General features: G+C 42.5%; 1 protein-coding gene and 1 non-coding gene across 2 annotated transcripts; one reads left to right on the top strand and one right to left on the bottom strand.

The window, feature by feature from the left end:
- Nucleotides 1-1,446: 1,446 nt before the first annotated feature.
- LOC147615806 (uncharacterized) lies at nt 1,447-17,693 on the top strand. Its single transcript, XM_086777901.1, has 3 exons — nt 1,447-1,503; nt 1,599-2,217; nt 17,596-17,693. The coding sequence occupies exons 1-3, from the start codon at nt 1,447-1,449 to the stop codon at nt 17,691-17,693; spliced, it is 774 nt and encodes a 257-aa protein (XP_086634027.1).
- Nucleotides 17,694-18,956: 1,263 nt separating this feature from the next.
- TRNAT-UGU (transfer RNA threonine (anticodon UGU)) lies at nt 18,957-19,028 on the bottom strand. The gene has a single exon. It is a non-coding gene; the product is annotated as a tRNA-Thr (tRNA).
- Between the last annotated feature and the right edge of the window lie 345 nt (nt 19,029-19,373).

The following is a 19,373-nucleotide window of genomic DNA, read 5'->3' as shown; positions in this document are numbered from 1 at the left end:
GATGCAATATCCACCGTTTAATTATCTCGATCGAGATACGGAAAAGCAATCTAAACCGTCCATTCACGTACGCTGGAAGATGCGATCTCGACCGTTTAAATATCTCGATCGAGGTATATAATGAATCTTGACCGTCGAGATACCTTGTCGTGGTAATGCCTTTAAATCGTGGCCGTCCATTTACCTCGAACGAGATAGTAATATCAAATCTCAGCCGTCGATCCTTCCCCAACCCTAGAATTAGGTGTGTATCTTGGCCGTATGTTGCACTAACCCTAATATCCAGAGCGTTAATCTTGCAAACCCTAAATTGCATGATGTTTCCGAACCTCGATCGAGGTTATAAAACCGGAAAACTTTTTTTTTTGCCTCATTTTCACAAGTCGTTTTCACTCTCTTGCGCTCTTGATTTGGATTAGTATTAGTGAGCCCATTAGCTTTGTTTTTAGCTTCATTAGTGCTACTTAGCACTAAGCATTAGACCTTTCACATTAGACCCTTCACATTGGACCCTTCACATTTGGCCTAGGTTTTAGCATGGAGGGCCACGAGGAGGGCCACGAGGAGGGCCGCTCATCTATTGCGGACCTCATCGCGGAGATAGACCGTGAGTTAGCGGCTATCCGTAGGAGTGCTAGAGACACTCCGTCTACATTACATATCGTGGCAGACTTGGAGGCGATGCTTGCGTCCCTTCGTAGCCTTCACGATATTGTTTATGTAGATGAGTGGATAGCCCACCATCGCGCTGCTCCTGTGTCACATGGCCTAACATATCGTCAGGTCTGTGATCTTGCTCCTATTAGGGATGGGGCTTTCCTAGATCTTTTCCTCGATAGTCGTGGGATGAGGCCCGGGGCGGGCAAGCCCCTCACTATTTCGCGGTGTTCGCATCCTCGTATGGCGGCACATATCTATAGTCGATATGTTGCCGCATATGGGAGGATGCCGAACAACCGCCAGATTCCCATATACTTCGCAAAGCAGTTATATGCGGAGTTTGTCTTAGGGGAGGAGGTCGATTACACCAGCCATCGTCCGGGTGGTGGTGCTGGCCGAGGCCGTCTCCAGGACCAGGGTAGGCGGCCTCCACCAGCCCTTCGTGTAGCACCTACCATAGATCCTTCATTTGTGCCATTGTCGACAGTAGAGGCTCTTGGCACGCAGGTCGGCATTGACGTACGGAGTACCACGGAGAGCATCCAGCACGTGGTGCGCCTATTCTCACGATCTATACCGACGACAAATGTGGAGGTATTTACATATATATTACGTCTTAAGTTTTTTTGGTCATTTATCTTCATGTTTATATGTACTTTTCTATATTTTTACATGAGCAGCATGGTTGATTGTGTCACGCAGGTTCCCACACCTGCCACTCAGAGGCTCACTCAGGAGTTGGTAGAGGCGAGAGCGGAGATAGACCGCCTCCGAGCTGCATTACAAATGGCAGAGGCAGCTACTGCAGAGGCACAGCATCTGAGAGAGTCCGACATCCAGCAGGTAGGTTTCTCTTGCACGTTTAAGTTACAAATTTCTTTAAGTAATACCTAATGAGAGACTAATCAAATATTTTAATGCTTTACTTTTTTACGTAGGCTCGGACCGAGGTAGAGAGCTCCAGAGCTGAGGCACAGCATCATCAGATTATGGAGCAGATTGCCCAGCACAGGGCAGAGCAGCTGATGCTGCATGTTCGAGAGTATCGTAGATCATCGGACGTGACAGTGCCTTACCTACCGTTATATCCACGGCCTGTCACAGAGGTTTTTCGACGACCTCTCCCGCAGGATGCACCACCCTTCCTACGTGATGCGTGCTGCTGTTTATGTATCGAGGACATTGATAGTACAGGAGGATATGCCCTAGGATGTGGACATATTTTCCACTTGTCTTGCATCACCCAGGAGCTCGTCCGGTTCTCAGCATGCCCATCCTGCCGTGCACGCGTCGACTTAGCGACGTACAAGGTATTGGGCATCGATGATCTTCACCCAGGCCTTGTACGAGTAGATGCCAGGACTGGCAGGCCTGTCGACTTTACATCAGCTATGGACTTGGGACTCGACGCCTTCGACGATAGAGCCCAGGAGCCTGAGGTGCCTCCTGAGATAGAGTGGAGCTCACATGAGTTCGACGCTTACCAGAGAGTCCTACATGAGAGCCAGGTGACAGCATTTGAGCGCGTGGGTGGTGCTGGCCCTAGTGGCACAGCGGGTGATGGTGCTAGCAGCAGTGCTGCTTCTCATGAGCAGCGTGTCCTTACAGCAGAGGAGCTTACACGAGCAGAGTGGCAGACATGCACCATTGCAGATTATCGATTTTGGGTTTACAGACAGAGGCGTCTTGCATTAGCACGACGTAGAGAGAGAGAGAGGGCCATAGCAGCTTTTGGGACTCGTGAGCTCCCGAGTACACCGGCACCAGCTCACGATCCTTCCTTTGAGGCAGACCTCCCCGCAGACATTCGACGACCCCCGCAGCCGGCACAGCCTCCTCGACGTGCACAGCAGCCTCGACGCGCACGTCGACCGGCAGTTAGAGATGACGATTTTGATTGGGTTGCTGTTGATAGTGACTAAACTCAGACTAGCTGGGTTAGCTCACTTACATTGTACTTAGATTTTTGGGCAGTGACTAACCTCAGACTAGCTGGGGTAGCTCATTTTCATTCTGATGTACTTATTTGATGTTTATATCATTATGAGTTTTCTCATTATTGAGTATCATTACATTTTAGTTGATGTTCTTGATTTTATTATATTTCTTAACACTTTGGCTATCATATTGTTTGTTGAAAATCTCCATTATTGAGTATCATTACATTTTAGTTGATGTTCTTGATTTTATTATATTTCTTAACACTTTGGCTATCATATTGTTTGTTGAAAATCTCCATGCCATCGTACCCAAACATGCTCTAATGGGGACCAAACTTTGCAAGCATGGGGAGGGGACCCACCCCCACATGCTTGCAAAGTCTGGTCACAATCAGAACATGTTTGGATTGGCAATTGGCGCCCAGTGCGGGTTTTTGAAGTCTCTTGGTGCTTAAGAGGCCATGGAAAATCCGGGCCTTCCCCATACCATCGTACCCAAACATGCTCCGATGGGGACCAAACTTTGCAAGCATGTGGGGGTGGGTCCCCCCCACATGCTTGCAAAGTTTGGTCACAATCAGAGCATGTTTGGATTGGCAATTGGCGCCCAGTGCGGGTTTTTCAAGTCTCTTGGTGCTTAAGAGGCCATGGAAAATCCGGGCCTTCCCCATACCATCGTACCCAAACATGCTCCGATGGGGACCAAACTTTGCAAGCATGTGGGGGTGGGTCCCCCCCACATGCTTGCAAAGTTTGGTCACAATCAGAACATGTTTGGATTGGTAATTGGCGCCCAGTGCGGGTTTTTCAAGTCTCTTGGTGCTTAAGAGGCCATGGAAAATCCGAGCCTTCCCCATACCATCGTACCCAAACATGCTCCGATGGGGACCAAACTTTGCAAGCATGTGGGGGTGGGTCCCCCCCACATGCTTGCAAAGTTTGGTCACAATCAGAACATGTTTGGATTGGTAATTGGCGCCCAGTGCGGGTTTTTCAAGTCTCTTGGTGCTTAAGAGGCCATGGAAAATCCGGGCCTTCCCCATGCCATCGTACCCAAACATGCTCCGATGGGGACCAAACTTTGCAAGCATGTGGGGGTGGGTCCCCCCCACATGCTTGCAAAGTTTGGTCACAATCAGAGCATGTTTGGATTGGCAATTGGCGCCCAGTGCGGGTTTTTCAAGTCTCTTGGTGCTTAAGAGGCCATGGAAAATCCGGGCCTTCCCCATGCCATCGTACCCAAACATGCTCCGATGGGGACCAAACTTTGCAATCATGTGGGGATGGGTCCCCCCCACATGCTTGCAAAGTTTGGTCACAATCAGAGCATGTTTGGATTGGCAATTGGCGCCCAGTGTGGGTTTTTCAAGTCTCTTGGTGCTTAAGAGGCCATGGAAAATCCGGGCCTTCCCCATGCCATCGTACCCAAACATGCTCCGATGGGGACCAAACTTTGCAATCATGTGGGGATGGGTCCCCCCCACATGCTTGCAAAGTTTGGTCACAATCAGAGCATGTTTGGATTGGCAATTGGCGCCCAGTGCGGGTTTTTCAAGTCTCTTGGTGCTTAAGAGGCCATGGAAAATCCGAGCCTTCCCCATACCATCGTACCCAAACATGCTCTGATGGGGACCAAACTTTGCAAGCATGTGGGGGTGGGTCCCCCCCACATGCTTGCAAAGTTTGGTCACAATCAGAACATGTTTGGATTGGCAATTGGCGCCCAGTGCGGGTTTTTCAAGTCTCTTGGTGCTTAAGAGGCCATGGAAAATCCGGGCCTTCCCCATGCCATCACCCCCAAACATGCTCCGATGGGGACCAAACTTTGCAAGCATGTGGGGGTGGGTCCCCCCCACATGCTTGCAAAGTTTGGTCCCCATCAGAGCATGTTTGGATTGGCAATTAGCGCCCAGTGCGGGCTTTTCAAGACTCTTGGTGCTTAAGAGGCCATGGAAAATCCGGGCCTTCCCCATACCATCGTACCCAAACATGCTCCGATGGGGACCAAACTTTGCAAGCATGTGGGGGTGGGTCACCCCCACATGCTTGCAAGCATGTGGGGGTGACCCACCCCCACATGCTTGCAAAGTTTGGTCCCCATCGGAGCATGTTTGGGTACGATGGTATGGGGAAGGCCCGGATTTTGGGTCACCCCCACATGCTTGCAAAGTTTGGTCCCCATCGGAGCATGTTTGGGTACGATGGTATGGGGAAGGCCCAGATTTTCCATGGCCTCTTAAGCACCAAGAGACTTGAAAAACCCGCACTGGGCGCCAATTGCCAATCCAAACATGCTCTGATGGGGACCAAACTTTGCAAGCATGTGGGGGGGACCCACCCCCACATGCTTGCAAAGTTTGGTCCCCATCGGAGCATGTTTGGGTACGATGGTATGGGGAAGGCCCGGATTTTCCATGGCCTCTTAAGCACCAAGAGACTTGAAAAACCCGCACTGGGCGCCAATTGCCAATCCAAACATGCTCTGAACTTTGCAAGCATGTGGGGGGGGACCCACCCCCACATGCTTGCAAAGTTTGGTCCCCATCAGAGCATGTTTGGGTACGATGGCATGGGGAAGGCCCGGATTGTCCATGGCCTCTTAAGCACCAAGAGACTTGAAAAACCCGCACTGGGCGCCAATTGCCAATCCAAACATGCTCTGATGGGGACCAAACTTTGCAAGCATGTGGGGGGGACCCACCCCCACATGCTTGCAAAGTTTGGTCCCCATCGGAGCATGTTTGGGTACGATGGTATGGGGAAGGCCCGGATTTTCCATGGCCTCTTAAGCACCAAGAGTCTTGAAAAACCCGCACTGGGCGCTAATTGCCAATCCAAACATGCTCTGATGGGGACCAAACTTTGCAAGCATGTGGGGGGGACCCACCCCCACATGCTTGCAAAGTTTGGTCCCCATCGGAGCATGTTTGGGTGCGATGGCATGGGGATTTTCAACAAACAATATGATAGCCAAAGTGTTAAAAAATATGATAGCCAAAGTGTTAAAAAATATAATAAAATCAAGAACATCAACTAAAATGTAATGATACTCAATAATGAGAAAACTCATAATGATATAAACATCAAATAAGTACATCAGAATGAAAATGAGCTACCCCAGCTAGTCTGAGGTTAGTCACTGCCCAAAAATCTAAGTACAATGTAAGTGAGCTAACCCAGCTAGTCTGAGTTTAGTCACTATCAAGATAGAGATCTAGTCAGCAGCACCCTCTCTAGCTCTCAACTGCTCTAGAATGCTCTCATGGTCATCCACTCGAAGCCGAAAACGAGGGTAGCAACCACTAGATGAGAGAACTGAAATGCCTCTAACTCCCACTTCCACTGCTGGAACTCAAGACTCCCCCGATGAAGTCGAATCTGCTGGTAGAACCGGCCTGCCCACAATCATGCTATGGGCGTCATAAGAAAACCCATGATCATCCACTGTATCCTGGTCAAGCATGCACTTTGGCCTAGTGCAACTCATCAGATAGTAGTCTACTCCCTCGCTATTTCCCTCACTGGCAATAACAGCAAATACATCACCCTCCTGTAGCAAATCTGTCAGGTCATCATAACTGACCATGAACGCAGGACCGGTGTGCTCATCAGACACCACTGGATGTGAAGGATGCTCGGGGGAGAGGAATGTCTGTATCCATGCATCTGCCCATCCTCTCGAGGCACAATGTGACCAATCGCCATCCATACATGCTCCACAGAAGCATGCAAACCGTCGTGTGTAAATCGTGGGGGCCGTCATGCACGTGCTCCTGATGGAATGTAAGCTCAAGGTGCCAGGTACTGTGTCACAATCATGGGAGGCTCTGCGGTCAATCGTGCCACCATCCACATGCCAAAAAAATCTCCTAACAATCCGAGAATCACGTCTGGGGTACGATGATGCTGCACTCCCACACAAATGTTGGGAGCACCACTCGACTACGTGGCCCGCATCTCTGAACCGCTGAGCATCCTGTCGCAGCTGATGACGCCTCAAGGCACGTTTCACACACGCGCCTGCACCATCATGCTCACCCTTCCCGTGACCAATCTCAAAGAATGACCAAATCACTGGGATACTAGACTGCACATGCCACCTATAAATCCATAAAAGATAGTCTTAGTTATTGTTTTCTTTAAGATGTTCTAGTGAATTTAGTTTAATTTGTAAATGTAAGAAAGCCATAAGTACAACCTGTAGAGCCAATAGAATTGACGTGATGACTTGAACTGTGCGCCACAACCATCCGACCAAACCCATCGCTGGACATGTCTGATCCCACAATCTCCTAAAAAATCGTCATGGAGACGAAAACAGTGTTGCACAAAATGTGCATCATGTGAACGATCATCACTGATATAGAAATGATACTCTCGAATAATGACACGGGTCTCGGGGGTACTCGCTATCCCATCTACATGAGCCTCTGTATGTCGATAGCTAATGTGGACCAAAATAGCAACCTGGTGAGGGAAGCAATACATACGTTTAGGACACAAAAAATCAATTAAGTAATGAAGCTCAAACATAAAACAAATATTACAAAATATAACCATTACCTGCTCTGAGAAGTAATACTCAGATTGTATCTCCTGAAAAGGTATGAAAGTGTAGTTCTCTGCAAAATCAATCACAGAGACGACCACACCAATAGGAAACTCTGCTAGGCATGCTCGGAACTGACGATCCTGCCACTTGGCACAATGACTGTGCCGTATGTAGGGGTAGATCTGCTCCCTAAATGTAGCTGTGAAGTGACAACGTGGTGTATGTTTGTCCACGAGCTGCAACTTCCTGGACTGTCCACCACTCTGGAGCTGGTGTGTCACATACTCATAACGTTGCCATGCCACTATCTCTTGGTCACTTGCATCAAGATCTACCATCTGTAGATGTGCAAGTGAACCACATGATGTGCAATTGCTCTCCACACAAGGCATCCTATGGAACTGGGCATCCTCCGTGCGTGCACACAAAAGAGAGTGGATGAAATCACGTGGACTACGAGGCAACTCTCTATGCCCACTAAGAGAACGGAACACATCATAAAAAAGATTGAACTCAACATGGTAGCGACAACAACATGTGTCACGCTGACGTGAGTACCTCACAAACCAAGGCTTACACCCCTCAAATGACCTTTTCCCAATTTTAAGCTCTGGATACGAAGCCACAAACTGAGAATACAACTCAGTTTGGGACATTTCAAGAAAGCAAGCACCGTGCTCAATGAACACTCCTCTTGTCACTCTCTTACGCAAAGCTTTCTTGAAAACTGGCGATGCACGACAATTCTCCTCCCAAAAACTTTCTATCAAGGTTCTAGTGGTTTCATCTAGTAGGCGATCATGCCTAGCTACACGACCACTACTCGCCCACATAGCACCAACCTCATTGGCATCTAAACTTTGTCGCCTAATAGACCCAACTCTAAGTGCGTGTGGTGCTATGGAAAGGATGCGAGATGTGGCACTAACCTTACCCTTCATTTGGGAGCTACTTATGGCTGCCACAATAGCCCGTCGAGCAGCCAAAGCGTCCGCAGAGTTCCTCTTCTTGTTAACTATATAGGAATGACGAACACTTTGTAGCACCGCCATGCCAGCTCTCCTCTCTCTTCGACCTCCAATGTCGGAAAGCGCCCTGCAGTTGGCCATGTTGGGCAGATCAATCAAAGCATCAAGCACACATGCCTGTGATGAAGACGTGAGGTCTTTGAAATAGGATTGGAAGATTGCATGGGCACGACGATGTGCCCCTGACTTTGATAGTTCTTTCCTATCCACACGAAGGGCGCCCAAAGGAGGGGGGGTGGGTTCTTGTAGAAGAGAGGACTCAAGAAGGGCGGGTTCATGTGGATTATCTAAACTAAGGGGTAGTGGGGGGGAAGAGGGCGAAGGGAGAGGAAGTGGAAGAGGAGGAGCAAGGCTTGGATCATCGCCAACGGAAGGTGTTGCTCGTTGACGTGCTCTCCACTCTCTCTTTCTCTCACGAGCTACCCTTCTCCTCTCCTCCTCTTGAACTTGGTGGATGGGGGGGAGTCTAGTCCTATCACGTTTCCGACTCCTACGACTTTGAGAACCCATTCTCAAGGAAGCTAAGAGAGAAAATATTATAAGGGCTCAATGATGGGATAGTACTACAGATAAGTGTGGGATAGTACTAGAGATGTGTGATTATATAGGAAAAATAGGTTATCCACTTCAAATCTCACTGGATTTCCTATCTAAGATTGATTGGATAACTAAGATAAACATAAAGATATTTAAAGATAAACTATTATCCACTTAAAAATTAATATTATTTATAATATTTATTAACAAGTCTAAATATTTATCATTACCAGATATATAAATATATCTTTAAAGAAATCTTTTATTTTATAATTATATAACTGCTTTTTTTAAATAATGTATTTTTTTCATATTTTATTCAAAGGTTTATTCTACATAAAAAAATTTCAAGAAATATAAAAATAAAAAATTTATTTTTTTTAAAATTAATAATATGATCTTTAATAATATTTTTATTGATCTAATCCCAAAATATAATCCTTTTAAATTAGTGATTTTAAATTCTTTTATTTAATAAGTTACATATATTTTATTATTTAAATTTCTATATTCTATTTCTCTAAATTACTAAATTAACTTTTCCAAAAATATGTTTTTGAAAAAAGAGGGGAGGTGGGAAGGAGATGCCACGTGTCACAAGCGTGCATGACACGTGGCATTCTCTTGACATGTGGCACTATTATGGTTGATGTGGCAATTCCATGATGTGGCATGCCATGTCACCATGTGCGAGGTGGCATGCAAAGGTGGCAAGATGATGTGGCATTAATGATGACTAGGATGATGAGGTGGGGAGTCATAGTGGTTGACCATGTTGACATGGAGGGTGGAGGTGGCAAGCTGAGGTGGCAAACTGCTTATGTGGATCCTCTCGATGCTCACGTGGACATAAAGTGGCATGCATATATAAGGTTTGGGCCTACCCAAGCCTCACACATGGAATGAAACCTAAGCTGTGAAGTTTACCAAGCCTAGATTTCCAAACCTAACTAGGATTGGTTTTAGACTTGAAAAGGGGAGAGTGGACACAATATGGGAATTTTCACTTGGGAGGATTGAAAATGGACCTTCCCATACTCAAATCAAGCCAAATTTTTTTTGATAAATTCATGGCAACAAGAGTATTGATCCCTTGAGTTTTTAGATTGAAAGATTCAATATTTAATTTTCTAGAATTAAATTACTATTGATTTAATGGGCCTCTAACAGTCATGATAAATTTTCCAAAGTAAATCTACAAAAATCAAACCGTTAGATTTGTAATTTTATCTTATACCCACATTATACTAATCTTTCCCAATCTAATCATCACTAGATCCATACAATTTGAGCATTTTAAATGGTAGATGTGGTGGGAGGATAAAATAGTATGTTTTTAACAATTCTAATATCTTTTAAATAATATAGAAAATAGTAGAACACATCAAAAATTACTCGATAAATCAAGTTAAGCTCTATGTTATTTGTATTTGTGATATGCAAAGTGGGAACATCGTATGAGTAATAATGTAAAAGTTATAGGCAATTTACTCACATTCACTATACCTGTCTAAACCTAGGACAGGGCCTGTATACAAACTTGGTTCCCAAAGAAAAGGGGATTTGCAATTATTGGATATTCGATCAGATTATAGTTTTAGGTGCCCAACTTTGCATATGATGTTTCATTAGAAGACCTTGAAGTGAAACTCCTTGGCTAACTATGAGAGATTGGCTATTCTTCTTGAAAAAATGCCCGTTTTTCAGCTAAAGCCTAGGGCGCCCACGACATGAAACTAGATAACCTCATCTTGCAACCACCCTGGGGTTGTTTCTTACATGTGAGTTCACTCGCAGGGTTTGTTGGGGCATGCTCGTGCGTATTAGTGCATTGTGAGTCTTACTCACACGCCTTGGACTTCATTGATGATTTTTTTTTCACACGTGTGAGGTGTGATACATACACTTAGCCATAGATGATGATTTAGGAGATGATACCATTTATCTTTCATGTGAGGATATCTCTTCATTTTTTAGTGATGACTATGATGATGTTGATATCTTGGATTATCATACACACATAGAGGGTCTTGCACATGAGGATATAGTTCATGGGTTGGATCACACTCATGCACATATAGATGTAGTGGATCATGCCTTCAACTTTTCAAGTAGAGCTATGGGGGTTGATGATGGCATGGGTTTCCATTTGATCCTACTACATGAGGCCGACCTTGAGATGAGTTCATTTGGCTCCCATGGGTGTCTACATGATCCTATGATCTTCAAAGTTGGGATATTCATCTTTGGGTGCATTCTATGCCACTTGAGTTGTATGGTGGATGATTATGTGGCACAACACTCAGATGCACCCACCACAACACACATTTGTCTTGGCCTACATGATGATTCTTTTGTGCTAGAATTTCTCCACATTCCAACCATGTGTGATGGTTACATTTGGTGGATACCATGGATGCCAGATTTGCATTATGGTCATGAGGATGGACTTACAAGTTTTCCCTACAACCCAGGAGATGCTACATCGACATCGGAGTTCCGTGATGTGCACCATATTTATCCGTTTGACCCAGGAGGATTGACCAGGAGCGTCATCGACATTGGCTCTCTACATTTTCGATTCAATCCAGGTGGTTCGAGGGCCATTTCTTTGGAGTCTACATGGCTTGGGTTTCTTTTTTATCTAGGCGGATGCGGTTGTATGGATTACTTCATCTTTGGGGCAACATACGTATCTTTTCCATTTGACCCTAGAGGATACCTGACTAGCTTCATCATTGACAGGAGTCCTTTATCTTTTCCATTTGACCTCGAGAGTCATGAGATTCATGTATTGGTATTGGTGCTTTGCGATGGTGACACTTGGTCATGTATTGGGTTCTTTGTATATAGCCTTGGTATTTGTTTTATGCACGAACACCCTTCGATTTCGAGGATGAAATCATTATAGGAGGGGATAGTTTGTAATGAAGGGATTTTAGTGTGCACATACATATGGGGATGGGCCTAGGCACATGGGGGATTAGGGTCATTTACACATATGTTGTGTAGGGCATATGAAGCCTTGGGACTATAAAAGGCACTAACCCTAGGATATTATACCCTTTTGATACCTTTTATCATGATATGACATCTTGTCTTCTTGGAGCTTATGCCCATGCTTCCATGGCTTTCTTGGCTGTTGCCTTAGGATGGTGACCTACACCTATGCCTGCTCCATGCCTTGGGTATTGCCCTAGGGTGGTTACCCACACCCATGTTGTCACTCCATGTCTTGAGTGGCCAACCTTCTTGCATACATTATCATGATCCTATTCCTCTTCTCATACCTTTCCCTCAACGGCACCACAAATTTCAACAAAGATACCTAAAAGCAAGAAAGGAACTTTAGAAAAAAGATCAAGTGCCCAATGCTTGGCCTCCCAAACAACTTCCTCAATGAAAAAGAGTGCAACTTCCAGAAACCAATAAGTTTCTTGCAACCATGGCAAGCTATGGAAGTAACGTCCACTTTACTATCATTGTAGTTTACCATTTAATATATCCTTTGAAATGTTAATGGAACAACCCCACGCTATAAAATATGCTCAAAATTGGATGCAACATGATGTTCTTCAAAAGAAGTGGTGGGATACCTTAACTTGGGAGAGTTAGAACACTAAATGATAAAAAAATCCTTATTTTAAAGTTTGAAGCAATTTTCAATTGCATGGTTGGGCTTCTTATAATACTGACAAGTCACTTTCGTTGGCTTTTTGGAATCATCCTTTGTTGAACCCAACTGAGCTAAGCCTTGTAAGAAAAGCAATGATGCTCTTGCAAGAAGCTATTGAGCCTTGCAAGTAAGCAAAGCTTTATTTGTGCTGAATAATGCGCTTCAGCAAATGTAGAGACGGGTGAACAACTTAGAGCTTTGCCCTATGTTGCGAAATGAGTCTGTCAACGCTACTGGTTGGCTACGAAACACATGAAAAGTTGCTTAAAAATGATGATGTGCTACTGGTAAGTGACTCCAGATGTAACATTGATCCTTTATTTCATGCAAGTGTGACAATTTCACAGTAGGAACTTGAGATCTTCCTCTTTTTTTTTTGTTTAAGAACTCTAAATCACAATTTGTCTGCTATTCATGTACTCGAGAATAATCAATCACCTCTGTTTTGGCCGTCAGTACACTTCTGAGTGCAATTTGATGTTCCTGACTGCACTGTCAAAAGCTGCTTGTATGCTGCTGCAAGTATTGATCTTGCCCACCCTTCTTGTCATTACATAATAGTGTTCTCCATCACTTGCAAGATTTCCTTGTCTGGCTTCAAGAGATAAGAGCTGAGTTCTTCTTGCTACTCTGCAAACTCTCCTTCCCCATAAGTTGTAGTGTGTATGTCTTTAACCACATGAGCTTAAAACCTGGTATTAAGAAGGGATGTTATACTTCTAACAGCTCCTCTCTCTGTAAGAACTTAAATCTACATCTAACCCAGCATCCTACTTGTCATCTGTGTCCTTTATTGGCTAGTAGCCTGTATGACTCAGCCTCTTGTTGTCACTTGCACTCCGCTTTACATGCTACTCTTAAACATTCTGCATGGAAAACCAGAATCCCTTGGGTTACTGGAAGCACATTGGCCTAGCCATTGGTCTCAGTTGAGCTTTAAGAGGGATAGTACTAGTTTTATAGCATTTTGCATGTGTTACAACTTTAGCATATGTCCAAACATCAAATCTTTCACCATGTCAACATGCATGTTGCATTTTCATCAATATGATAGATGAATTCTATTGATTAATAGCCTTGAAAGTGCTTGCAGAACAGCAATAGAACTAAAGCTTAATAAGTTTCTTGGTTTTGTTGCTGAGCTATTGTTGCCATTGTATGTTGATTTTAGCCAAGAATGTTGAAGTTGGGGCCAAGATTTGCTTGAATTGTAGAAATCCTTCAATGTTGAAGTTGGGACCAAGATTTGCTTAAATTGTAGAAATCCTTCAATGTTGATGATGTTATTTTCGGCCAAGTGTTGTTCACTCTTTTAAGCAAAGATTTAAAATGTTTGTAAACTTAACAAATAACTATTTCCGGCAATTTGCACATAAATCTTTGCAATAAATTGATTTTTGCACAACCTTCAATACTTTGCACTGTTCCACACAAAATCTTTAAAAAATTGTGTACATCAACCTTTGAAAACTATGAGCTGCTTCAAAAGCTCTGCAAAGGAACCAAAACCTCTACACAACAGCCTAGAATGTTGAAGTTGGGACCAAGATTTGCTTGAATTGTAGAATTCCTTCGATGTTGAAGTTGGGACCAAGATTTGCTTAAATTGTAGAAATCCTTCAATGTTGATGATGTTATTTTCGGCCAAGTGTTGTTCACTCTTTTAAGCAAAGATTTAAAATCTTTGTAAACTTTACAAATAACTATTTCCAGCAATTTGCACATAAATCTTTGCAATAAATTGATTTTTGCACAACCTTCAATACTGTGCACTGTTCCACACAAAATCTTTGAAAAATTGTGTACATCAACCTTTGAAAACTATGAACTGCTTCAAAAGCTCTGCAAAGGAACCAAAACCTCTACATAGCAGTCTAGAAAACTTTGCAAAGCAATTTAAAGATTCTGCACAGTAATCTAAAATTTTTGCACGAAATCTTGCACAACAATCTGAAATTTTGCACACTTCTTGAAAGTGCACGAAGATTCTGCATAGCAACCTTCTCCTTGCAATATTCCTTCAAGAACTCAAAGATTTGGCAATCTAGGGTTACAATCTTGAAGAATAAGGGCTCTAAGGAATAATCTCTGAAAAAGTATGCTCCCTAAGCAAGAAATCACTCAATACTGGTGATGAAACTTTTGTAAACCCTAATTTTGAAAATCAAGAAAATTTTTAAAAAAACAAGATCAAAATGATCAAGAACTTCAAGAAATCAAACAGTAAAGTGGATTAGGGTTCTAAAAATAGTGATTAATACAAATTCAAAAATGATTAACACAAGTTTCATTGCTGATCTTCTTGAATCAAAAAATTAGCAAATTTGAAAATTGTGTAAAAATCAATTCCGAAAACGATTTACACTAATCATACTCAAGAAAATACATTTTAAAATCTGAATTAAGAATAATCCAAAAATGATTATCATCTAATCACTCCCTAAGCAAGGATCTAAGCCAAGTGCTCTAATACCACTATGAGAAGGTTGGCCACTCAAGGCATAGAGTGACAACATGGGTGTGGGTCGCCATCCTGGGGCAATACTCAAGGCATGGAGTAGGCATGGATGTAGGTCACCATCCTCCTAAGACAACAACCAAGAAGGCCATGGAAGCTTGGGCATAAGCTCCAAGAAGACAAGATGTCATATCAAGATAAAAGGTATCAAAAGGGTACAATATCCTAGGTTAGTGCCTTTTATAGTCCCAAGGCCCCATATACCCTACACCACATATGTGTGAATACCTCTAAGCCACCATGTGCCTAGGCCCATCCCCATATGTATGTGCACACTAAAATCCCTTCATTACAATGTAGCCACATCACACTTTAAATATTATCCCACATGAGCACATTTATAAGGAGTGTACCCTCCTCATATGAAAAGGGGCATTTTCAAGCAATGCACACAAGCAACTCGCAAGCCTCTCTATGAGTACAAGTTTTCATCTTGTAACCTAATTAGGAGACACAGAAGTGCAAACATTGTAAACAAGTAATTTATGGTGATTTCGAGTTGATTCTTCCACTTCGGGATGTTGATCCTCATCAAGGGCAATAACCATGTAAAATCCCCCTTCAATGTTTGCTCACACATGCTCAATTTAATCCACCAAGCTTTGTGGTTGCTAATCACTATTTTCAACCTTAAACACCATCATTAAGAGGTCATTAACAAAAATTAGCTGAATTGAAGGCTAACATTGAATTCTTTGGGTCATATAAACCTTGCATGAGCATCAAAGTCTATCATTTAGCATTTGGATTATAAGCGGGAAGCAATTGATCACATTTTCCTATTTTTTTACTGCCAAATTGTATGTAACTAGACACTGCCATATTGAAGCTCAAAGGTTCATTTGGAAAGACCTTTGCAAATGGCATCCACAAACATTTAATTAGATAAGAAGTTTATTGGGGAAGGGTTTCATACATGGGTCACACAAATGAAGTATCTTCTCATGCACAAGAAGCTATGGAAATTAATTAAGGAAAATGCACACACTAATCTAACCGAGGATTAGATTGAAAAAGATGAACAAGCATTGTCATTAATTGGATTGCATTTGGGCACTAACCTTATTCATCACATTGATTCAAAAACCACGATAAAACAAGCATGGGATGAATTTGATTTAATATTTGGTTCCAAAGCCAAGAATCAAGAAATCCATTTAAAAATAGAATTTTATGGCTTAAAGATGGAATTTCATAAGTCACTAGCACAATTCATAAGCAAAATGAAAAGTATCATGACCCAACTAGATAACATTGATGCAAAGATAGATGAAAAGGATGCACTTGCCATACTTATAAAAATCATGCCAGAGGAATATGGTGCACTAGTGACCACTCTAAATAATTTACCTAAACCAACATTTGAGGATTGTATTTTTTCACTACTTGAAGAAGAGAAGCGGTTAAATAATAAAATACAAAGTACATCAAGGAAACAAGCATTCTACACCAACAAGGGCATAAAAGAATGCTACCACTACAAAAGGAAAGGACACTTTAAAAGTGAATGTAGACTCCAACACAAGCCCAAATGTGGAAGCTCAAGCACAAGGAAGAAGAATGCAAACTGAAGAACTAGGAGGCCAACTACGTGAAGACCAACGAAGAAGAATGCAGACCAAAGAACTAGGAGGCCAACTATGTGGAGGCTTCATCAAGCAAAGTGAACATCCCTAACGAGCATCTCTTCTCAACCAAAGCTACATCCACAAGCCTCACCACCTTAGCCCATGATTATAAAAGGTCATCAAGCAAAGCGAAGATCCCCGACGAGCATCTCTTCTAAACCAAAGCTGCATCGACAAGCCTCACCACTTTAGCCCATGATTATAAAAGTTCAACAATGAGAGTAGACCTGGCCCTTTATATTCTGTTTTCTTATCACACTTGACCACCTGGGAGTAGCAATTTATGCACCCAAGGGGGGTGATGACATCTTGTATTACCACACTTGACCACCTTGAGTAGCATGTTGCACTATGGGAAAGTGATGGATCTTTTATAATTCACATCCAACCACCTTGCAGTAGCCTATACATCATGGCACCAAGGGGGGGGTGTTGAAATTTGTGGTGCCAAGGGCAAGGTATGAGTAGATAACTAGGATCAGTAGAATACAACGACATTACACTTGGACATTATCCCACATGAGCGCATTTGTAGAATTGTGCCCTCCTCATATAAAAAGGGGCATTTTCAAGCAATGAACACAATCAGCTCTCAAGCCTCTCTTTTATTAGTACAAGTTTCCATCTTGTAACTTAATTGTGCTTGAGTCAAGATTGATTAAGTTATTAGGATCATCATTATGTTGTAAATTAGACTACACCCACCACCATAGGATCAATGTTCTTTAATTATAATAATTAGGGTTAAGCACACCATAGCTTTGCATGCTTGAGGATTCATGTTCAATCTTTTGACAATCTTTTCTTTTCCAAATGTGGTTTTTCCCGTGAGTAGTCTCAATGCTATTAATGGTGCCTCTTTTTCTCCTTATTTTGCTTCTTTTGTTTTTTTCTCTTTTATTTTATATTTTTCTTTTTCTTTTTCTCCTAATTTTATCATTATTGTATGTTCTTGTAATACTTCTACTAGTGCTTGTCGCTACTAGTTCTTGTCATCACTTGTAAACTAGTCTCGTTGTATGGTTCATCTTATTTCACTGTGTTTCTTTGTTATAGTATATCAAGCGGTTCTTGTGCTATTGAGGAGTTTCTTAAGGCAATATTTTTTACATAGACACATGTTGAGTGGGGTCAACCCCTATCTTATATTGTGATTGACTAGAATGTGAAGGCAATAAGGGTCATCATTTCCCTTGAAGGATATGTTAAAAGTCATCATCAAAGTAGATTTTTCTTAGCCATGCGTAGCATATGGGAAATAAAAAATCGTAACCATAACAATAGGAATTTCGAATGTGTAGTTTGGGTTGAAAATAAACATATGACAATAGACATCAAGGCATATAAAAATCAACGAGTTTTGTACTCAATGTGGTTGCCTCAAAATGCAAACCAGAAAGATAAAAAGAAAAACAATTGCGAATAAAATTGACAAAACCAAAAAGAATCATGCGATCTTTTAATAACCTACGAGGCACAAGTAAAGACATGAATGCTCAAATCATGATCTTAAGAATGTGAATGAATTTCTTGGTGAGTCTTAAAGGTCTCCAAAAAAAAGTTAACTATACAAATCGGGATAGAAAAACTTAGAGAAGGCTTTGAGTATAGTCATCCAGCAATGTTTTTGTTTGCAGAAGTGGTGTTTCTTTCCCTTTATTATATGCACTTATGTAGGTGGTGTTTCTTTACTTTTATTATATGCACTTCTGTTTTTAGGATTGATTTGTTTCGTGCCTCGTGGATCTCAAAGCTTTTTCTTTTTCTTTTTTTTGGAAACAATAATATATTAATAAACTTACAACAGTCATTTACAAAAAAGCTTTCAGTCACTTTCCTATCCCCTCTATTCCCAATCTCTATTAAGGAGATCTCATAGTAGCCCCCACTTCTCATCTTACCAAACAGAAGAGGACATTTCGCAAGATATATGAAACCCTAGCTGCATACAAGCAATCAAGAAAACTTCAGAAGTGAACCCCTTAGGAGTTTGCTCTTCAAAATAATCCCCTTACTTCAGGTACCACCTTTTAGATTTGGGCCCAAACTTGGGAAATTTGGCTCTGACATCTTTCTAAGTGTATACCTGCCACACCAACCAAGTATGTAATAACATCCCATCACCAAAGGCGTGAATCACCTAATCCCTGCCTGAACTGCCTCAGCCAACAGATTTTAGATCTCGGCACTTTTTCTCACACATGCCTGAGCTGCCTCAGCCAACAGATTTTAGATCTAGGAGCTTTTTCTCACACGACTCCTTCCTTTCAAGAGGGGAAAAAAAACACAAAAATAAGACGACCTAGGTCCTACATTAACACGTGTGCCAAAGATAGCACATCCTTAGTATTGTATATTATTGGATAGTGCTTGCGCACTCTCAACCAAGCAAGGAGACGTCAACCAGGCAAAAGTCGAGCTCCCAGCGAGGTTTGAACTCGCGACCTTTCGCTTACAAGGCGAGTGCACTACCACTGTGCTATGGAAGCACGTGCCAACCTGCCTGCCGTATGTGTTGATATAAAGTTTTTTTACGCGCGTACCTACAAAATTCCACCCACGTATCTACCACGCACGTTCCCATTGTCTAAGAACGCACGTGCCCATGTAGTATCCATAGACCCATTTTTTTTGCTTTTGTCCATGCTGCATACTCGTCCCCATCTTATGCACATGTCCATAGAGTTCTCTATTAATGCACGTTCCTAGAGCTCTAGGTACGTAGCTTTCCTAAGACTTTTTTTTTTTTTTACAATAGGCAGAGCCTGATTTTCTAGAGCTAATAAGCTCATTCCATTGGCATCTAGCCAACAGATTCTTTATGCAAGTGCTCA

The sequence above is a fragment of the Cibotium barometz genome, chromosome 39, assembly GCF_041138505.1.
Source record: "Cibotium barometz isolate CiBa-2024 chromosome 39, ASM4113850v1, whole genome shotgun sequence".
Taxonomy (NCBI): domain Eukaryota; kingdom Viridiplantae; phylum Streptophyta; class Polypodiopsida; order Cyatheales; family Cibotiaceae; genus Cibotium; species Cibotium barometz.
Note: the sequence above shows the minus strand (reverse complement) of the source record. Positions and strands in the feature narration are given on the sequence as shown.